Source organism: Cyprinodon tularosa, unplaced genomic scaffold (genome assembly GCF_016077235.1).
Source record: "Cyprinodon tularosa strain WSP-4 unplaced genomic scaffold, ASM1607723v1 ctg545, whole genome shotgun sequence".
Lineage (NCBI taxonomy): Eukaryota > Metazoa > Chordata > Actinopteri > Cyprinodontiformes > Cyprinodontidae > Cyprinodon > Cyprinodon tularosa.
The window spans coordinates 232050-249628 of NW_024039280.1; the positions used below are offsets into that span (position 1 = coordinate 232050).

The 17579-nt window shown below is 37.6% G+C and overlaps 2 protein-coding genes across 4 annotated transcripts in view; both read right to left on the minus strand.

The window, feature by feature from the left end:
• Positions 1–326: 326 nt before the first annotated feature.
• crsp7 (cofactor required for Sp1 transcriptional activation, subunit 7) lies at positions 327–8135 on the minus strand. The gene is made up of 3 exons (XM_038304870.1): positions 7812–8135; positions 3581–3655; positions 327–3488 (listed from the first exon to the last, which is right to left on the minus strand). Exons 1-3 carry the CDS (start codon positions 7881–7883, stop codon positions 1899–1901), a joined length of 1737 nt encoding a protein of 578 aa, XP_038160798.1. The 5' UTR covers positions 7884–8135; the 3' UTR covers positions 327–1898.
• A 6814-nt stretch (positions 8136–14949) lies between these two features.
• Positions 14950–17579, minus strand: part of LOC119796367 (casein kinase I-like) — a 46266-nt gene continuing 43636 nt past the window's right edge. For all 3 annotated transcript variants that reach the window (XM_038304878.1, XM_038304877.1, XM_038304876.1), the window contains one exon: positions 14950–15875. In XM_038304878.1, the coding sequence (XP_038160806.1) occupies positions 15821–15875 (55 nt within the window). In that variant the 3' untranslated portion in view covers positions 14950–15820. The remainder of the gene's footprint in view (positions 15876–17579) is intronic.

Here is a 17579-nt window from a genome sequence, read left to right on the forward strand (position 1 = left end):
TATTAGAACAAAATGCTAATTAGCTGTAAATTATATTAAATCAACACCTGAAACAAATCAGTGTTGTGAAACTGAATTTCCTTTTCCTGTGACTGGTTTAGGGATCAAAGTGTTAACATTTTGTGTCCAAAGTTTTGAAACTCCCCATATCTAAATCCTATTGTAAACTTGTAAACAATTCAGTTACCATAGAAACATCTGATGAGATCTCACAGCATCCAAAAGTTCTCACTGTACATCAAAAAGAAGCCATTAAAACCATCATATAGGCAGAATACCCTATAATACCCCCCCCCCCACAAGCACACACATCAGGTGAGAAAAAGAAAAGATTTAGATCATTTATTTTTCAAACAATTTAGAGATGTTAAACACTGAACAACTAAAGACGCCCCAGTCAAAACTCCAGAGAAACAGATTCCTTAAGCTGTGGTAGCATTTGTCCTTTATTGCCAGCTGCGTTTGTTGTGCAGTTTACCGTCGCATGCCGCTTCAGCCCCCCCCCCCCCCCCCCCCCCGGATCGCTGTGTACAAACGTAACAGAAATCGGTGCATATATAAACCAGGGTCGTATCCTTAGTGGGTTTTTGGGGGACTTTCCCGCACATTGACCTACAGACAGGCATGTTTAACGCGGAAGGAACTCCAGATTTACCGTTTACCAAGGCACATCGGTAGGTGGGGAAAAAAACCAAAACCAAAAGGATGAATGAACAGGGGTTGAACAGAGGCCTATCCTGATTGAAATCATTTGGTGCGTTTAAACTCAAATAAAACACTGTTGCTTGTCGGATGGGAAAAACTGGACTCTCCAATCCTGATGGGTGTTTGAACTCACTAGGGAAGAAGAAAAGAAAGAAAACCCTACATCCAGATATCTAAATGACCTTTGGTCACATGATTCAGAATCATTCACTTAGGTTCTTCTCACTCAGGAAAAATATTGAGACAGGAAGGCAAACAATATCTTCCAAAGCAATAAATGCGTTTTAACATTTAAATAAAGCCTTCCCTTTTGACTCTGGTATCCGACATCCTACCTGGTAGCATGCTAATGGACTGACCTTACTATCAATGAGAAATTTGCACTTTTGGAACCATTTAACAATGGATGGTATGGAGTTAAAGTCGGTGAACGGTACTTGGAATGTTAATAAACCGGAAATATTCAGCCAATCTCAAAACAAAAAAACACACAAATGTCTGCGATCTGTGATGAAGATGCTGTAATTTAAACAAAAAAAAATGTTTTTGTTTTTTTTAGGACATCCCATAAATGTTCAAAAATAAATAGATGTATACATAAGAAATCTTATAATTTACTTTTTTAATATTTCACATAAAGCCTCTTGTAACTGCTAAATATGTTCCAGTATCGGATCATCTGGACACGTTCAGCTCGGACTGTGCTAAGTCAACTCTATCAGCGGGTTCATCTGGACAGAAGAGCCAGAGCCAAACCTTCCCTCTTCATTTAACACACCCCCCCCCCCCCGGATCCTGCATCGTATCTTCAGGAAACAAGGAGAAAATGAAAACAGCATCATTATCTCAGTACCAGCCTGACCGTCACCCTTCAGGTTGGGGGAGAAATGATCCTGCCCTCTCTTGGTGTGAAAAACTCTTTCGGTTTAAAACAAAACTGCCCTTGATATCAAACCGAACTCTTCTTTCAACCATTATGCTTTTAATACCAAAGTCTCAAGAGATTTTCACAGAAAGAGCCATTAGGGAGGGAGGGGGGGGAAGTTTAGTCGGCCTGGTTCTCGCCAAACTCACAGTGGACAAACAAAACCAAAATAATAATAAGAATAAAGAAAAAAAAAATCAAACTATCAGGTCTCTTTGTTGAGACAAAGAAAGGAGAGGAAAAAGAAACAGCAGCCTTCCCAAACCTCTCAGTCGAGGCAAACGTATGGCAGGATGTTCAATTTGCTTTCGTCCCCGTGAGGGTCCAGTGATATGCACTCTGTCCAATCATACCAGGCGCCTTTGGTGTCGTAACAACCGTTGACCCCGGGCCAGTTCTGTGTGTGTATCCTGTCCAAGTCTTCGGTCGTCACGTCCCGACTCAACCCCGGCAAATCCCCCGTCAAGCTGTCCGTCTGCAAAACGTGCTTTTTCCTCGACTCCTTGGTCTCCTGTTCTTCCCTTTTCAGGTACTCCGACATGAAAAAGTGTGCGCTAGGGGCCTGGACCCCCGAGGAGGTGAGCACGTTGCTCTGAAGGTTCAAGTAGGACTGGATGATTTCGTTCCTGGACAGCTCCTTCCAGTTCGTCTGGTGGAAAGGGTTTGGGCCGGGGCCGGTCGTCGGGGTGGAGGTTGTGGCAGTGGGCTGCGGGACGACGCTCTCGGCTCTTTGCCTGGACTCGGCGGGGTCTGGAGTGGGGATGTCCTCTGCTTGAGAGGGTTCTTTATGCACCAAGGGTTTGATCTGGCCTGTGACCGGGTCGAACGTTATTCTGCGCTCTTTTAACCTCACGGGTTTAGTTGTGTCCTCTACTTTTTGGCCGTCCAAGTTCACAGAAAAGTCTCTAGGCCTATACTTTTTCCTTTTATGCTCAGAGTTCAGCACCGCCGTCCCGTCCGTGTTGTCGGGCGCAGCCTCAAACATTGATCTGTGTAGTTCGGAGTTTTGCTGAGGAATGAGCGGGGAAGGGGGAACCGATAGGGATTCGGAAATGTCCTGGGACGGGCAATGAGAAGCGTACGATGTTTGGCCCGGGGAGGACACCGACTGAGAGAAAGGCAAGGGAGAGTCTCTAGAAGACGGGCTTGGGATGGGTGTTCCTTTAGCTGCAAATGCCGATGAGCGCTTGGATACAGAGTCCTGCTTTCCGCTCCTCGGACTGGACGCCACGCTGCGAGGACTTCTGGCTTGGTAACCACCGCCCCCTTCGTCCAATCTAGCCTGCTGCATCACAGCGACTTTGATCAGAGAGGAAGAGCTGAGCGGTTTGGCCGCTCCAGGAGAGCTGGGGCGAGGCTTGACGGCGTTTATTGGAATCTTGTTGACTTTGTCGTTTTCAAGGTGGTCCAATCGGGATCTATCGGGAGACGGGACAACCTCCTGGTCAGGCAGGGCGTCTGGGCTGGCTGCGATCCCATTGGTGGGCGGGGAAACAGAGTTTTCATACGACGCCATCCTGGAGATCTTTTCGGGTAAGAACACCCCACTGTCTCTCTGCTCTGCCCGCCGTTTGCGGCTGCTTGATTTCTCGGCCTTGGGCGAGTACGTGTTGTGGACATCGTTTCTAGTTTTAACTTCAGGGACGCCTTTCCCCGACACGGAAAGGTCCGCCGGGGAGGAATCAGTCCTGCAGGGATGGGAGCTGCCGTTGGTCGATCCGGGGAGGCTCGTAGCTCCCGCCGGCCCGGGTTCAATCAGTTTTTGCCAATTGCGTAACAGTTTCTTGGCTCGCTTAGCAAGGTCTTCATCCCTGGCCTTTTTCCTCACATCGTTAATCAATTTCCCAAGTCGAGTTTCCTGGAGAGAAAAAAAACAAATCAAGCCAAAACGATTTGAACATCTACATTGATCATCTAAAGATAGTTTCTTCACAGAATCTAACTTCTTACCTCGAGTGCTTCTTTGGTAATTGGGTACTTCTCAAGACAGGTAATTACTTCCAACACAACCGCCATATCGCATATCTGTGTGGAGGACAGGGAAAGAGTGGATGTAGGTTAAAATTTCAAAACTAAGCACTACAACTTTTAAAACATTCGTGATCTGAATGTTGAAGCAGTTTAGAATTACAGTCAGAAACAAGGATTTTAAAAATTCAAATGGATTCTCTGCAGAGACAAATCATGTTTTTAACCCCATTTTTAATATAACATTTCTGGGTGCTTAAAGGGACAAGGCATAATTTCTTTAAGACGTTGGAAGTGTTAGTCCAAGTAGCTGAATCATCTGGAAGTCTCTGAACTAAAGGCAATGGCTGCTCTGTTTTTTTCCTTTGAGCAGGGGTCTTCAACGTTTTCCAGGCCAAGGACCCCCAAACTGATGGCGAGATGGAGCGGGGACCCCCTAATTATATATATTGAATGAAATTGTGTTCTATCAAACTGCTCCTATAGTCACTCTATTACAGACGGAGTAAAGTAACTAAACTATTTTCACCCTGGGATTATTAAAGCATTTCTGATTCTGATTCCTGGTTGATGGGACAGGTGTTGTGAATGAAATGGTGCCCAGCTTGAAAAGAGCTCCTGTGTGTCACTGAATGTGTGCATTGATGACTGAAAGACAGGAATATATATATATAAAAAAAAAAAAGTCTAATCAACCAAAACTTTTAAGACCCCCATGCAGTACCTCTGAGGACCCCCTAGAGGTCACGGACCCCCTGTTAAAGACCTGCCTTTGAGGTTCCAATCAAAAATACAAATTATTGATAAATGAGTTAATCTCAAAGTATCGACAACCTATTGATTGATTTTAGTAGTGCCATTTTCATAGGAACCCAAGTCTTTTCTACCATCAAGGGAGATCTTTCCATAATGTGGAGGGATAAACATACACACACACACATACATATACATACAAACACATATACGTATATTTTTTATAGGGATGCACGATATAATCGGCCCCCTATCGGTATCGGCCTTAAAACTGAATATCGGACATCGGCCACCGCACCGATATTTAACCGATATTTCATCAGCTTTTGAATTTCTAAAGTCTAAAAAAAATATAAAAAAATACTACTTCTTCTTCTTCCTCAAAAACTTCTTTTTTACAGACTTAAAAACTTCTAAAGACGAGGGAAAAAATATTGATACATTAAAATATCCCAATATCTTCATATGCTGATATATTGCCATTTAAAAACACCATATCCATCTCTTTTACTAATGAAATATTGCTATATGTCATCGTTATGCTACGAAATCCCCCGAAAATTCACCAAATGTTGCCATATTTTTATATGTTGATATATTGACGGGGTATCGATCTATTTTACTAACAAAATCTCACAAGAATTTGCAAAATATCACGAGAGTTTGTAACAGAACGATGAAATTTTACGAGATTTTGAAAGTAAAATAGATCGATACCGCGTTTTTAAAAATCAATTTGATATCAGCATACGAAAATATATTAGAGTATATTATTTTTCAAAGTGTCAGAAATGGATGACAAAACTGCTATTTTCAATGACTACTTATTTTTGTCCAGCTTTAAAATCGGTATCGATATCGGTTATCGGCTACATGAGTTTTAAAATATCGGCATATCGGCCAAAATCCCAATATCGTGCATCCCTAGTTTTTTACAGTAGGCTGAAACCAAATACAGTACGTCATCACATTTTTACTACTTATTGCTCCAGCTGTATTGTACCGACTGAATAAATAAAGAAAAAAATTCCTTAATTAAACTAGACACACTTAGAAGAGATATCAAAACAGAAACATATTAGGTTCCTAAATAAAAAAAGTAATAAAATAAGTAAAACACTATCTCTATCAGACAGGGTTTCTCGCTCCGACATATCGTTCAACTATTTGCCACTTTGGATGAACGAAGTGGATGCTAACTGTGAGCTAGCTCTGTTTCTTGGTGTAATACAATAATCAGTGGTGGGAAAGACTTAAACATCTGGTTCTGGTTGCTCTTACAGGAATGTTAAAAACTCGGCTCCCTGAAGACACTTTATAAAAGCCCTTTCCAACTATAGTACTAGCTGCTAGTATGTCTTTTTCTATCTGGTTACAAATGTTTCGAATAATACACTGCACTTTTCCATCATCACACCCTCAAGTTACGCTGCTCCGCCATGCAGCACTACCAAAGGGACACTATTCATGTGATAACTTCAGGAGTTTATCCAGTTTTTATATTTAGAAACAGAACCCCAAAGCTCATTCTTCTTGATTCATTAAACAGAGAAAATAATCTGGACCAGCCTTCTAATGGACAGCGGTAACATTACAGGAAGGAATCAATATCATAGGCACATTTAATCAGTTAATACAGTGCAAAAACTTTTAATTTAATAAACCATTAATCAACAACTGATCACACACTGATAATTTGTGTAATTCACTAATTACAACCTCAACTGTCGCTGATCCTTTACAGTTATTAAAGCTAACCTTTTCGATCTTGACAATGTAAAGCCTGGTTTGATGCTCAGAAACCAGGTCTTCTGCGTGTGACGTAGTTAACGCAGATTTGGCCCCCCTCCCCTTATCCAGACACTCTGGTGCACCTCCCAAAAGTTGTAGGTGACCACAGACAGTGCAGCAAATAGCGTTGCAGGGAATAGAGAAAGGAGGCCTCTGATTGGTCAATTCTACATGTGCTCTACACTATGCACATTTCCTGTTTGGTACCTAATGGCAGAAACTCTGGCTGCAGTGCCGTCCACAACGCCTGGCACACCTCACACACCATTACAGACACCGACCGAATGCTAGCTTATAGGTTTGTGAGACGGACTGTTGGTTTGCAACCGAAGCCAAAACGCAGCGCCACGGCCAGTCTTTGGGGAACACTCACAGGTGAACTGTGTGTCGTCCGGCATTGGATGAGGAAGCTTGTCAAACCGACACACGAACACCCAGAATCCTAGCTAGTTGGTGATTGTCCCTCTTGCATTATAGCGTTGAATAACATATCGCAGACCATGCTTCAATATTTGGCATAAATCAAAAATATCTGCATCATACCTGTGACAAGCTAACTGCGACACACTTCTGTGGGAGCATCCACAGCCCTTAAGATGAGAAAGTCAATGAAAATATAAATTCCATTACCCAGGGGTTGTTTCTGTGATAAATTATTAAAATTAAAATTATTTTTTGTGCTGTCACCTGACATCTAAAAGTAGCGCTGCATTTAACTCTGCTTTACAACTAATGGGAGAAATCTTAAGCAAACTAAAATCTTACAAAGAAATCAACTTATATTTAGTCACTAACCTCTAAGAAAGGTTGATTGGAGAACACATAGTTAGTGTTACTAATCCCAGCAATAACAAAACCCATTACTGTAAACCTTTCAGCAACAGAAAACAATAAATATTTGGACCATCCTTTATCCTTCCAGGTTGTGTGTAGTTGCAAAAGTAAGAAAGGATCATATTTATCTCAGCTTTATGCCTCACAGGCAGAGCGAAGCTGCATAGCAAAGGTGGTGACACAGAAGTGACAGCTCCAAAATCCTGCCCTTTTTGAAAATAAACCTGTATAAAAGTGTTTAGCACGTGACTCTATACGAGAGGAACAAGATTATAAGCTTTGAATGGACTTTGTATGTTTCCATGAGCTGGTAGACATACCTGTGTTAGGCGAACAGGCTACGGCTAGCACTCAACTTAGTTAAGGAGGAAGGACCCGACTATTTCCTAAAACCTGGCTTTAGCATTTAAGCTAATTTCCAGTTTAGACCTGCCGAAGTCCAGAATCTGCAGCTCACACGATATCCCGGATCTGTTGCAGGACTTCCAACTTAGATGTAAGTAAAATGAGCGGATTGTGACGCTCCTCGTCGCTGTATGTTCCAAAGTTGCCGTGGTATCAAGGCTATGCTAGCAGCTAGCATGCTAGCGGTATGTAACGGGAGATGTCTAATCAAGGCAGCGCTGCAGCTAAATTAGCTCGAAAGCTAGCTGTCAACTCAGACGCTCGTGTCGTTTTGTCTGAAACAATAGAGCAGTCGGTTTGGGGTACAGTGTTGAACATTTTCTCTTTAAAAAAAGATAAGTCAATCCTATAAAAGCCACTCGGCGAACTGCCATCTCGCGTTAGCCACAGTCTAGATAAACAAGCTAAAGCTAGCATTAGCATTCCTCACATTGCTCTGACTGTCAATGGCCTGCAGCAGCCGGTCCTTCATCTGCTGCGGGGTTGCTGAGACCGTTGTCATTGCCTGTTTGCTGCGATCCGGAGGATGGAGGGAGGAATCCTCCAAAATGAGAGCAGGCTCACGGTGAAGACTCAAAATTCGCTCGCGGAACACATCGGGCGCCCGAACAGCATATTTTCTGTTGCCTGCGAGGTGGACGGCTCAGTTTATCTCACATGGAGGAAGAAATGTCTGAGTTCTACTGGCCGTTCGCTCCTGCTCGCTTCGGCGCTCTTCCAACTACCAGCTGCGGGATCTCTGAACGGCCTCCTGCTGCATGCTGGGATACCAAGTCTACGCCGTGACGTCATTACGTAGTCATGTAAACATCCATAAAGAACTAACAGAAAATATGATAAATCTGACCCTTATTTTAAAGATATTTTATTTGGAATCACAAAATATAAAAAATAACTTTCTGAACATTTCTTCTTATGTAATCTTTTGTTACTGTTGGCCAAGTTTTATATCCTCAAATGTAAAATTATTGTGACTAAACCCCCATGTATTTCTTTTTTAAAGGAAGCAACTACTTATTTTTCTACATTGTCCTCCTCCAATAATAAAAAGGCTGCTAAAACTATAACTTTATGCTCTAAATTTAAAGTATTTATGTAATCCCTTAATATGTTTCTATTTACTATTGCTATTTTTACTTTTATTTAATTACTTTTTATTTTACTTTTTTTTTTTTCTTTTGCTCAAACCCCTGGTGATTGTTCACTGAAAATTGTACTTCTTTCTGTATTATAAAACTTTTTCTAATAAAGTTTAAAGTATATATATATATATATATATATATATATATATATATATATATATATATATATATATATATATATATATATATATATATATATATATATATATATATATATATTATATATACTCTTTCATGAGCAAATTTAATCTGCTGGTTTAACGCCCTGTTCTTGAATAGTATAATATAATGTTGCCCCTTTATTATTTTTACCATTATTATTGTTCCCTGTCTGCTTATATTTGTTTTTCTTCTGTATTAAGATAATAATAATAATAATAAGGAATTTTATTTGTAACGCACTTTACATTTGAATTCAAATCTCAAAGTGCTACATTTAAAAAAAGGGAAAATAAAAACAAGGTTAAAAGACCATAACATTAAAAACAGAGTAAAAAGACAATCATTAAAATCAATAACATATTCTTTTTGCACTTTCTGTGAATGCAATTAATGCAGTTTTGTACTGGTACCTGGTGTAATGTACATTGGTTAAATAAAGTTTTTTATCTCCATATCCAAAGGAAAAAAAAAAAAAAAAAAAATTCTCTTTAATAATCAAGAATTTTTGTGCCACTTTAAGATTCCTATAAGCCCCAAACTGTTTGCTTTTGTTTTTGATGCTATTCCACCAGATGTTATAATGTTATTCAAAAGTCAGACTTCTCTGTTCTCCAAAGGCCCAGAACCTCCAAGTGAACTAACTGACACCCATGTAGGTAAATTGTGTTTTCAACCCAAATCTCATAAAAACAACAAACATATTCGTACTTTATTCCAAGCAAACTGCATCTCAGTTCCTTACATAATTTCGGTATGGTCTGATCTCAGAGGTATGTCGGAACAAAACAAGGTCTTTACCCAATAAATATTTACTAGTAAACAAGGTTAAAGAGGTTTCCTCTGCTTCTTAAGCTGCTGCCCCCGCGACCCGACCCCGGATAAGCGGAGGAAGATGGATGGATGGATGGATTCCTTTAAGATCATTCACCGCTGTTATCCAGTAAAGTCATTTTTGGTTAAATATAAAAAGGACATTGATACCACTTGTACTTTCTGCAACATTTACTCAGAGTCTATCTCTCACCTGTTTTGGTCCTGTGAACACACCAGGCGTTTTTGGCAAGGTATCTGTCGCTTCATTCTGGACAATATTTATTACAAATTTGAACTTTATTTTAAAGATGTTTTGTTTGGAATCACAAAATATAAATTTGTTCTTATGTAATCTTTTGTGACTGTTGGCCAAGTTTTATATCCATAAATGTAACAATATTATGATTAAACCCTCATGTACCTCTTTTTTTAAAGGAAGCAACAACTTAATTTTCTACATTGTCCTCTTAAAAAACCGAAAAGGCTGTTAAAACTTTATCTTTATGCTCTAAATTTTACCCCTTTACATGCATCTATTTACTTTGGCTATTTTTACTTTTTATTTATTTATTACTTTTTGTTCAAACCCCTGGCGATTGTTCCCTTGAATTTGTACTTCTTTCTGTATTATAAAGCATTTTCTAATAAAGTTTATTAGAAAAAAAAATTATATATATATATATATATATATATATATATATATATATATATATATATATATAGTGATGAAGTCCTTGTTTAAAAAACAAAAACAACTGTCCATTTCAACGAAATACACATGGTATTTGCAAAGAGTTGTGGGATTGAAGTAAAATAACCTGAATTTAAAACGATCTGATTAAAACTAAGAATGTTAATATTTAATTATCTTTTTTTAATAGACTGTGACAAGGCTAAATGTTTTCTTCATTTATTTTTAAAGCTACAGTGTGTAATAATTACAGGGATATACAGTCAGAAATGTAATATATTATACATAACTATGTTATTTATCATCATCTACGAGCTCAGCCTCTTAACCTTAATATTTGCGTTACCTTAGAATTCGTTATTTATAATTACATAGGAGCGGGTCTCGCAGCCATGGAGGCAGACATCTTTGTGCTACGGCAGCGCAGAGCCAACAAACTAGCGATTGCGAGATCGCCAAAATGTCACAACGATGTAGAAAAAATAACGGGTATATTTATTATCTTAAGTCTACATGAAATCTATACCCTACACAGACTAATGAAATACTATCTGTAAAATTATCTATGTAAACAAACCTCATCACTTGAGAAGGTAGGTGATGCGGACGTCGTGGAAGACATTTTGTCCCGTAACGCTCGCCGTACTGTTGGGGGGGAGAAGCAGTGGGGGGGAGATGTTCATGTTGCTGCGGTCTGCAGTCTGGACGTTAGATGTCGCTAAAAGTTACACACTAGCTTTAAACAAAAAAAGAAACTTATATATTTAATACAATAATAGCAATCACATAGAGGCCAGATTTTCTTAGTTAAATCCATATCAACATTGGGTAAAATGGAGACATTTAATTATTGAATACATAAAACAATATTAACATATTTTCTAATATCTGGGACCTTACAGAGGTTTTTTAGCAATGTGGTACCAATACCCTGATACGGAAGAGGATTAGGGCCACTGAAAAAAAAAAAAAGTGATTTTTAAATTTTATTTCAGTTTAACATGGGAAAGAAGTCAGAATTCTGACTTTAATCTCAGAATTCTGACTTTTTTCTCAGAATTCTGAGATTAAAGTCAGAATTCTGACTTTTTTCTCAGAATTCTGACTTTAATCTCAGAATTCTGACAATAAAATCATCTCACATGAAAAACTGGTTTATTTCCATTTGCCAGCTAAATAGTTATTGTTTATAATAATAATAATAATTCATTTAATTTATAATGCACTTTTCACCAAAAAGGCCTCAAAGTGCTACAAAAAAGCATTTAAAAAAGCATTAAAAAGAAATACATAGAGATAAAAGAAATAAAATAAAATAATAAAAGCTGTTTGATTATGTACCATCCGTTTCCTGCCAAACAGACACCATAACTGTTACTGATGGTTCTATCCTGATGAACATGAAAAATAGACCTAAAAACCAGACAGACGTTTTTTTTAAAAACAGCTGATGGTTAAATTTTTATTCAATGCATTTTATTCAATGTAAACCCAAATGGAAATTCCAGTGCAGTTCAAAGTCCAGGTGAACACCAAGGTATTTATACTCCTCGGCCCCCTCCACTTCTTCTCCCGTCATGTTAAAATTATTCATCTTGTTCCCATTTCTTCTGAAATTTACAATCATCTCCTTGTTTTGTTCATATTCAGGATCAGAAGATTGTTTCCATGCTATGCTACAAAGCATTCCAGCTACCAAAAAAAAAATAAAAAATTAATAAAAAAATCCAATCCTAGAATAAAACTTTGAAAAACTTTTCAATCAAAAAAGGTTGATGAAAAACATAAAAAAAAAAGATTGACACGATTTTGAAACTTTTCTGTTTTCTCAGATTTTTTTGTATTTGTAATATCAAAACCATCGTGATATAACAAAAAAAAGAGCCAAATACATAAATGTACCATGAAATGAGCAGATGTCACCATAATTCTTTATCTCATACGGAGGTTCCCAAACGTTTCAGCCTATGACCCCAAAAATAAAAATGCAGCTGACTGAAAACCCCTAAAAATACATAGAATTACTAATATAAAAATAAAGTGAAGTATTCATTTTTTAATAAATCTATTTTCTTAATTGGTTAATTCATAATTTGAAACGGATTTACAATTATCTAATTGTTCATTTAATCTTGAAGTCATTTATTAGATAGTAAATGTAACATCTACCTATATATTTATTTATTTATTTTTTTCCTACTTGCTTTGATTCTGTTTTATCTTCCTGTATTTTAATCATGTAAAGCACTTTGCATTGTCTTTGTACTGAATTGTGCTATACAAATAAATTTGCCTTGCCTTGCCTTACCTATTTCATGGTATATTTATGTAAATCACAATATGTTTTAGCCTTCCATATATCTCACATTACTGTAAAATAAAAAACAAAACAACATGTTGTGACCCTTCACTTGGTGTCTCCTCCTGGGGAAACTCTTATTTAATATATATATTAATATATACATAAATGGTAATAACCCATTAAATAATTAAAAATACATAAAAAAATTCTTAATTGAAAAATCTAATTTCATTTAAAAATACAGATATTCAAATGAATATATTGACTTTACTATGTATTTATATAAAATACTTTTATTTATTCTTATAGCTCATGAGTCTATGTGTTGCACCAGGTGGATGCTTAGTTGTCCGTATCAGAAACTGACACGCCATCCATGCCTCAGGGTTACAGATAGCTCTCCTCTATCAGACCGGCTCCAAGATGTTCCCATATCCTGTGTATTTTTAAAGACACAAAGGCTGTCCTGATTAGATGATCTCCGTACACACAGTGACATCCACAATGTGAAGGAAGGCCTTCTACTCTCTCTAATCCGGCTAACAAAGTAACAATGCACATGATGTATAAAGCATAAACCTAACAGTAACAAAAGGCTTTTAAGGTTGGTGTAATTAAACCTTTACTTAAGAAACCGTTTCTTGACCCAGATGACTTGGTCAATTATAGACCTATATCCAATCTTCCTTTCTTATCTAAAATTCTTGAGAAATTTCTCCAACAGAGCAATCTGGATGAACAGGTGGACTTTCTCACTTAAAAACATTAAAACTACTTTTTACCCACTGATCACAGCATATATAGCTGCAAATTTTACAGGCAAAGAAAGGATAGGGTAGCTCCGCCCAACGTACATCAGACCCACTTTTAAACCGATCAGCCAGAGCAGCAAAGATGCTTCAGCCGCATGTCAGAACTAAACTGGAAAATTGCCAGATTTAAATAATGGGATTGAATTCTGAGATTAAAGTCAGACTTTGACTTTTTTCTCAGAATTCTGACTTTAACCTCAGAAAATTTGACTTTTTTCTCAGAATTCTGACTTTTTTTCTCAGAATTCGAACTGAATTCTAACAATAAAAAAAGTCAGAATTCTGAGAAAAAAGTCAAATTTTCTGAGGTTAAAGTCAGAATTCTGAGAAAAAAGTCAAATTTTCTGAGGTTAAAGTCAGAATTCTGAGAAAAAAGTCAAATTTTCTGAGGTTAAAGTCAGAATTCTGAGAAAAAAGTCAAATTTTCTGAGGTTAAAGTCAGAATTCTGAGAAAAAAGTCAAAGTCTGACTTTAATCTCAGAATTCTGACTTTTTTATTGCCAGAATTCAGTTCGAATTCTGAGAAAAAGTCAGAATTCTGAGAAAAAAGTCAAATTTTCTGAGGTTAAAGTCAGAATTCTGACTTTTTTCCCATACTAAACTGAAATAAAATGTAAAAATCAGTTAACTTTTTTTTTTTAGTTTAGTTTAGCTGCAAGAAGCACAATTCTTTCCTCTGCCTACATCCCCCAGAATGCTGTGCGGTTCAGGATCGTAGTTCAGTAAATTTATAACCAAGAACATTCTGACGCATTTTCCATTGATCAGAACAGTGTTTTACTTTTTTCAATTAATCCAGAAAGTTAAAAAAATATATATTTTATGCTTTAATTCAGAGGTCTTCAACAGGGGGTCTGCGACCCCTAGAGGATCCACAGAGGTACTGCATAAGGGACGCCAAAGTTTTGGTTGATTTATTTTTTTTTATATTCCCTCCCTGCAATTTCTTCCGCTAATTGAAATGTCTTTAAATAAACATTAAGATGAATTCAACAGACTGTAGTAAACAGATAAATGGAGGCAGAAGATGTCTTTCAGTCATCAATGCACACATTCAGCGACACACAGGAGCTCTTTCAAGCTGGGCACCGTTTCATTCACAACACCTGTCCCATCAACCAGGAATCAGAAATACTTTAATAATCCCAGGGAGAAATTACTTTAGTTACATTACTCCATTTGTAATAGTGTGACTGTAGGACCAGTTTAATATAATTTAATACAACACATATAATTAGGGGGTCCCCGCTCCATCTAACCATCAGTTTGGGGGTCCTTTGCCTGGAAAACATTGAAGACATCTACTTTAATTGATCATTCCTACATCTAGATATAGAAATTGAATGGAATCTGAGATATCTCTGAAAGCTGCCATCTGGGCTGTAACTATAGATTATTTTTGTTAAATGGATTGATCTGTCAATTAATCATTTGCTTATTAATCAAATAGCAAAAAGTACCTTAAAGTTTATACAGAATTTGAACCAAGTGAAGGTAGAACTACGGCTGATGAGTTATGGATAGAAGAGTACATATTCAGGGATAAAATATCTCTCTCTATATTTTTTTTTTTTGCATAATTACCGCTCTGAGTGGGCAGTTATTTCAGCTACTGACATGTCACTTCAATAAAAGATATCTTTGTGTTTTGTTTCATTGTTTTTAATGGCATTATCCAACTTTCCACCCTTCAACCTAAAAAGAAAGAGGGAAAACCGAAACAAAAAATTTCAAAGGTTATTTAAAAAAAATACATTCTGAGGATCACACTAAGAAGCTACAAAACAAACTTTAACAACTCAGAAGAGAGAAAAAAACAAAAAACTGAAAAGAGAACAGTCTTATTTTAGTTACAACTCAAATTCAGAGTAAAGCATAAATTTTACATAAACATCTTTAAGTTTTGAGTTTTCTGGTGGGTGGGAGTGTTTCTCTCAGATGGTTAATGAGAAATACACCAATCCCGGTCCATTATACGATCTGGGCCCGGGTCCGGTACCGAGCAACTCCTTTGACACCAAGGAATAAAAACTATGTGCAAGAACTGCATCTCTGTCCATCGAGTCTCTTTGTGAGCTCAACAAAATGTGCAGCGTGAATTCTTTGTGCATGTCGTTTGCACGCATGGTCCGACAGGCTCCGCTTCCATGCTGTAGGAAGTCTGCTTCGCTTGCATCTCCTGAAATACACTTCGTCTTCTGATCCAGTCAGTAAGGAAGAGCACAAAAAATAATCAGTCAGTCTTCTGGTAAATAGCTGAATCCAGTCTGTTAACTACTCCACTGTTGTATCTGCAGCCATAAATACCGAGAGCACCGCTGGAGCAGGCGGCACATTTGAAATTCTGCGGTGAAATGAAAAACAAAACAAAAAAAATAACAATTTCACGGTTTAAATATACAAACCGGCGCAGAAACTAGCAGATAAAGAAAAGGAGAAAGAGTTCAAGGAAAATGGCTTCAGAGAAATAAAGAGAAAAAAATAAAGAAGAGCGCAAAAGGTTTTTCTCTGGTCTCTTCACTTGTGTTTCTGGAGAGCTTTCCTCTTCCTCCTTTTGAAGAAACAGCAGCATCTATAAAAGAAAAAAAAAACAGGGATTTCATGACAGCTGCTGATTTATTCAAAGCAAGCAATAAAACTTTTATGGGTTTAGTTTAAAGCGAAGGGTAGAAGGAAATAAAACGATGTATTAGCTATGATGTATGGAAGCAAATCGTTACCATATTTAAAATGAAAAAGATTTTAAGAAATGATTTATTTTTCAAAATGTACCCCAGCAAATACATACCAAAATTCAATTTGAAATGTAAAATTTGAAAATGAAAAAGCATTTTCAGAAATGCTTTTTAATTTTAAGAATGTGGCTGCATTATTTGACTAATAAATTAAATTAGTAATCAATCATCCTATTTACATTTTCTTCTTTAACACTGCACAATTTATGCCATAATCAAAGAGAAAACACAGCAGACATTGCTTTTTCTTTTTCATGGTCTGCCTGACCATAACTGTCCATAACTCGAAAACGAAAAAGCATTCTGAGTGGCGGGCGCAGCAGAGTGACGTCAGCAGCCGCTCTTCCTCAGCCACATTCTTACAATGAAAAAGCATTTCTGAAAATGCGTTTTCATTTTAAATATGGTAACGATTTGCTTCCATAATGATGGTATTTGTTCTGGAGCTGTGGCTGTCCACAAGGGGGGCGCCAAAGGGGTCAATATAACTTGCTATTTATAGTTTATAGCATGAATTTGGACAAATAAAATCTGCATTTTTAAGCAAATGACAGCTTTTCTACTGAGGCCATTGAATTCTATCTGAAAGCATTTGAAACTTGTTCTTATTGCTGATAAAAATAAACTTCCTTATTTTCCGGACTATAAGTCAGTTTTTTTTTCATAGTTTGGCCAGGGGTGCGACTTATGTGTGAAATTATTAACGCATTATTATATAATTTTACATGTTAGTTTCACACTAAACCGCCTGTGTGGATAATTTCAACATTGGCATTACCTTATAAAAACAACTGAGAAGGGCTTAAGAAAAATGGCACCCAAAAGAAAATCATATTCTGCAAGGAGAAAAATATGCAGCGGAAAATCGAGCAGCAGAAAGAAAGGTTGGAGTTAGCGGAGTTGTTTAAAAATGACACGCAGATAACGTGTTCTTGGTGTTGGATTTTATCAAATAAATTTCCCCCCAAAATGCAACTTATACTTCAATGTGACATACACTCACCGGCCACTTTATTAGGTACACCTGTCCGACTGCTCGTTAACACTTAATTTCTAAGCAGCCAATCACATGGCGTCAACTCAGTGCTTTTAGGCATGTAGACATGGTCAAGACAATCTCCTGCAGTTCAAACCGAGCATCAGTATGTGGAAGAAAGGTGATTTGAGTGACTTTGAATGTGGCATGATTGTTGGTGCCAGAAGGGCTGGTCTGAGTATTTCAGAAACTGCTGATCTACTGGGATTTTCACGCACAACCATCTCTAGGGTTTACAGAGAATGGTCCGAAAAAGAAAAAACATCCAGTGAGCGGCAGTTCTGTGGGCGGAAATGCCTTGTTGATGCCAGAGGTCAGAGGAGAATGGCCAGACTGGTTCGAGCTGATAGAAGAGCAACAGTGACTCAAATAACCACCCGTTACAACCAAGGTGGGCAGAAGAGCATCTCTGAACGCACAGTACGTCGAACTTTGAGGCAGATGGGCTACAGCAGCAGAAGACCACACCGGGTGCCACTCCTTTCAGCTAAGAACAGGAAACTGA

Coding starts and splice junctions, on each gene's coding strand:
- crsp7 (XM_038304870.1), bottom strand. CDS start 7,883: ATGACAACGGTCTCAGCAACCCCGCAGCAGATGAAGGACCGGCTGCTG. Junction 3,656..7,811: donor CCATTGACAGTCAGAGCAAT/GTGAGGAATGCT, acceptor TCCTCCACACAG/ATATGCGATATGGCGGTTGT. Junction 3,489..3,580: donor TTACCAAAGAAGCACTCGAG/GTAAGAAGTTAG, acceptor TTTTCTCTCCAG/GAAACTCGACTTGGGAAATT.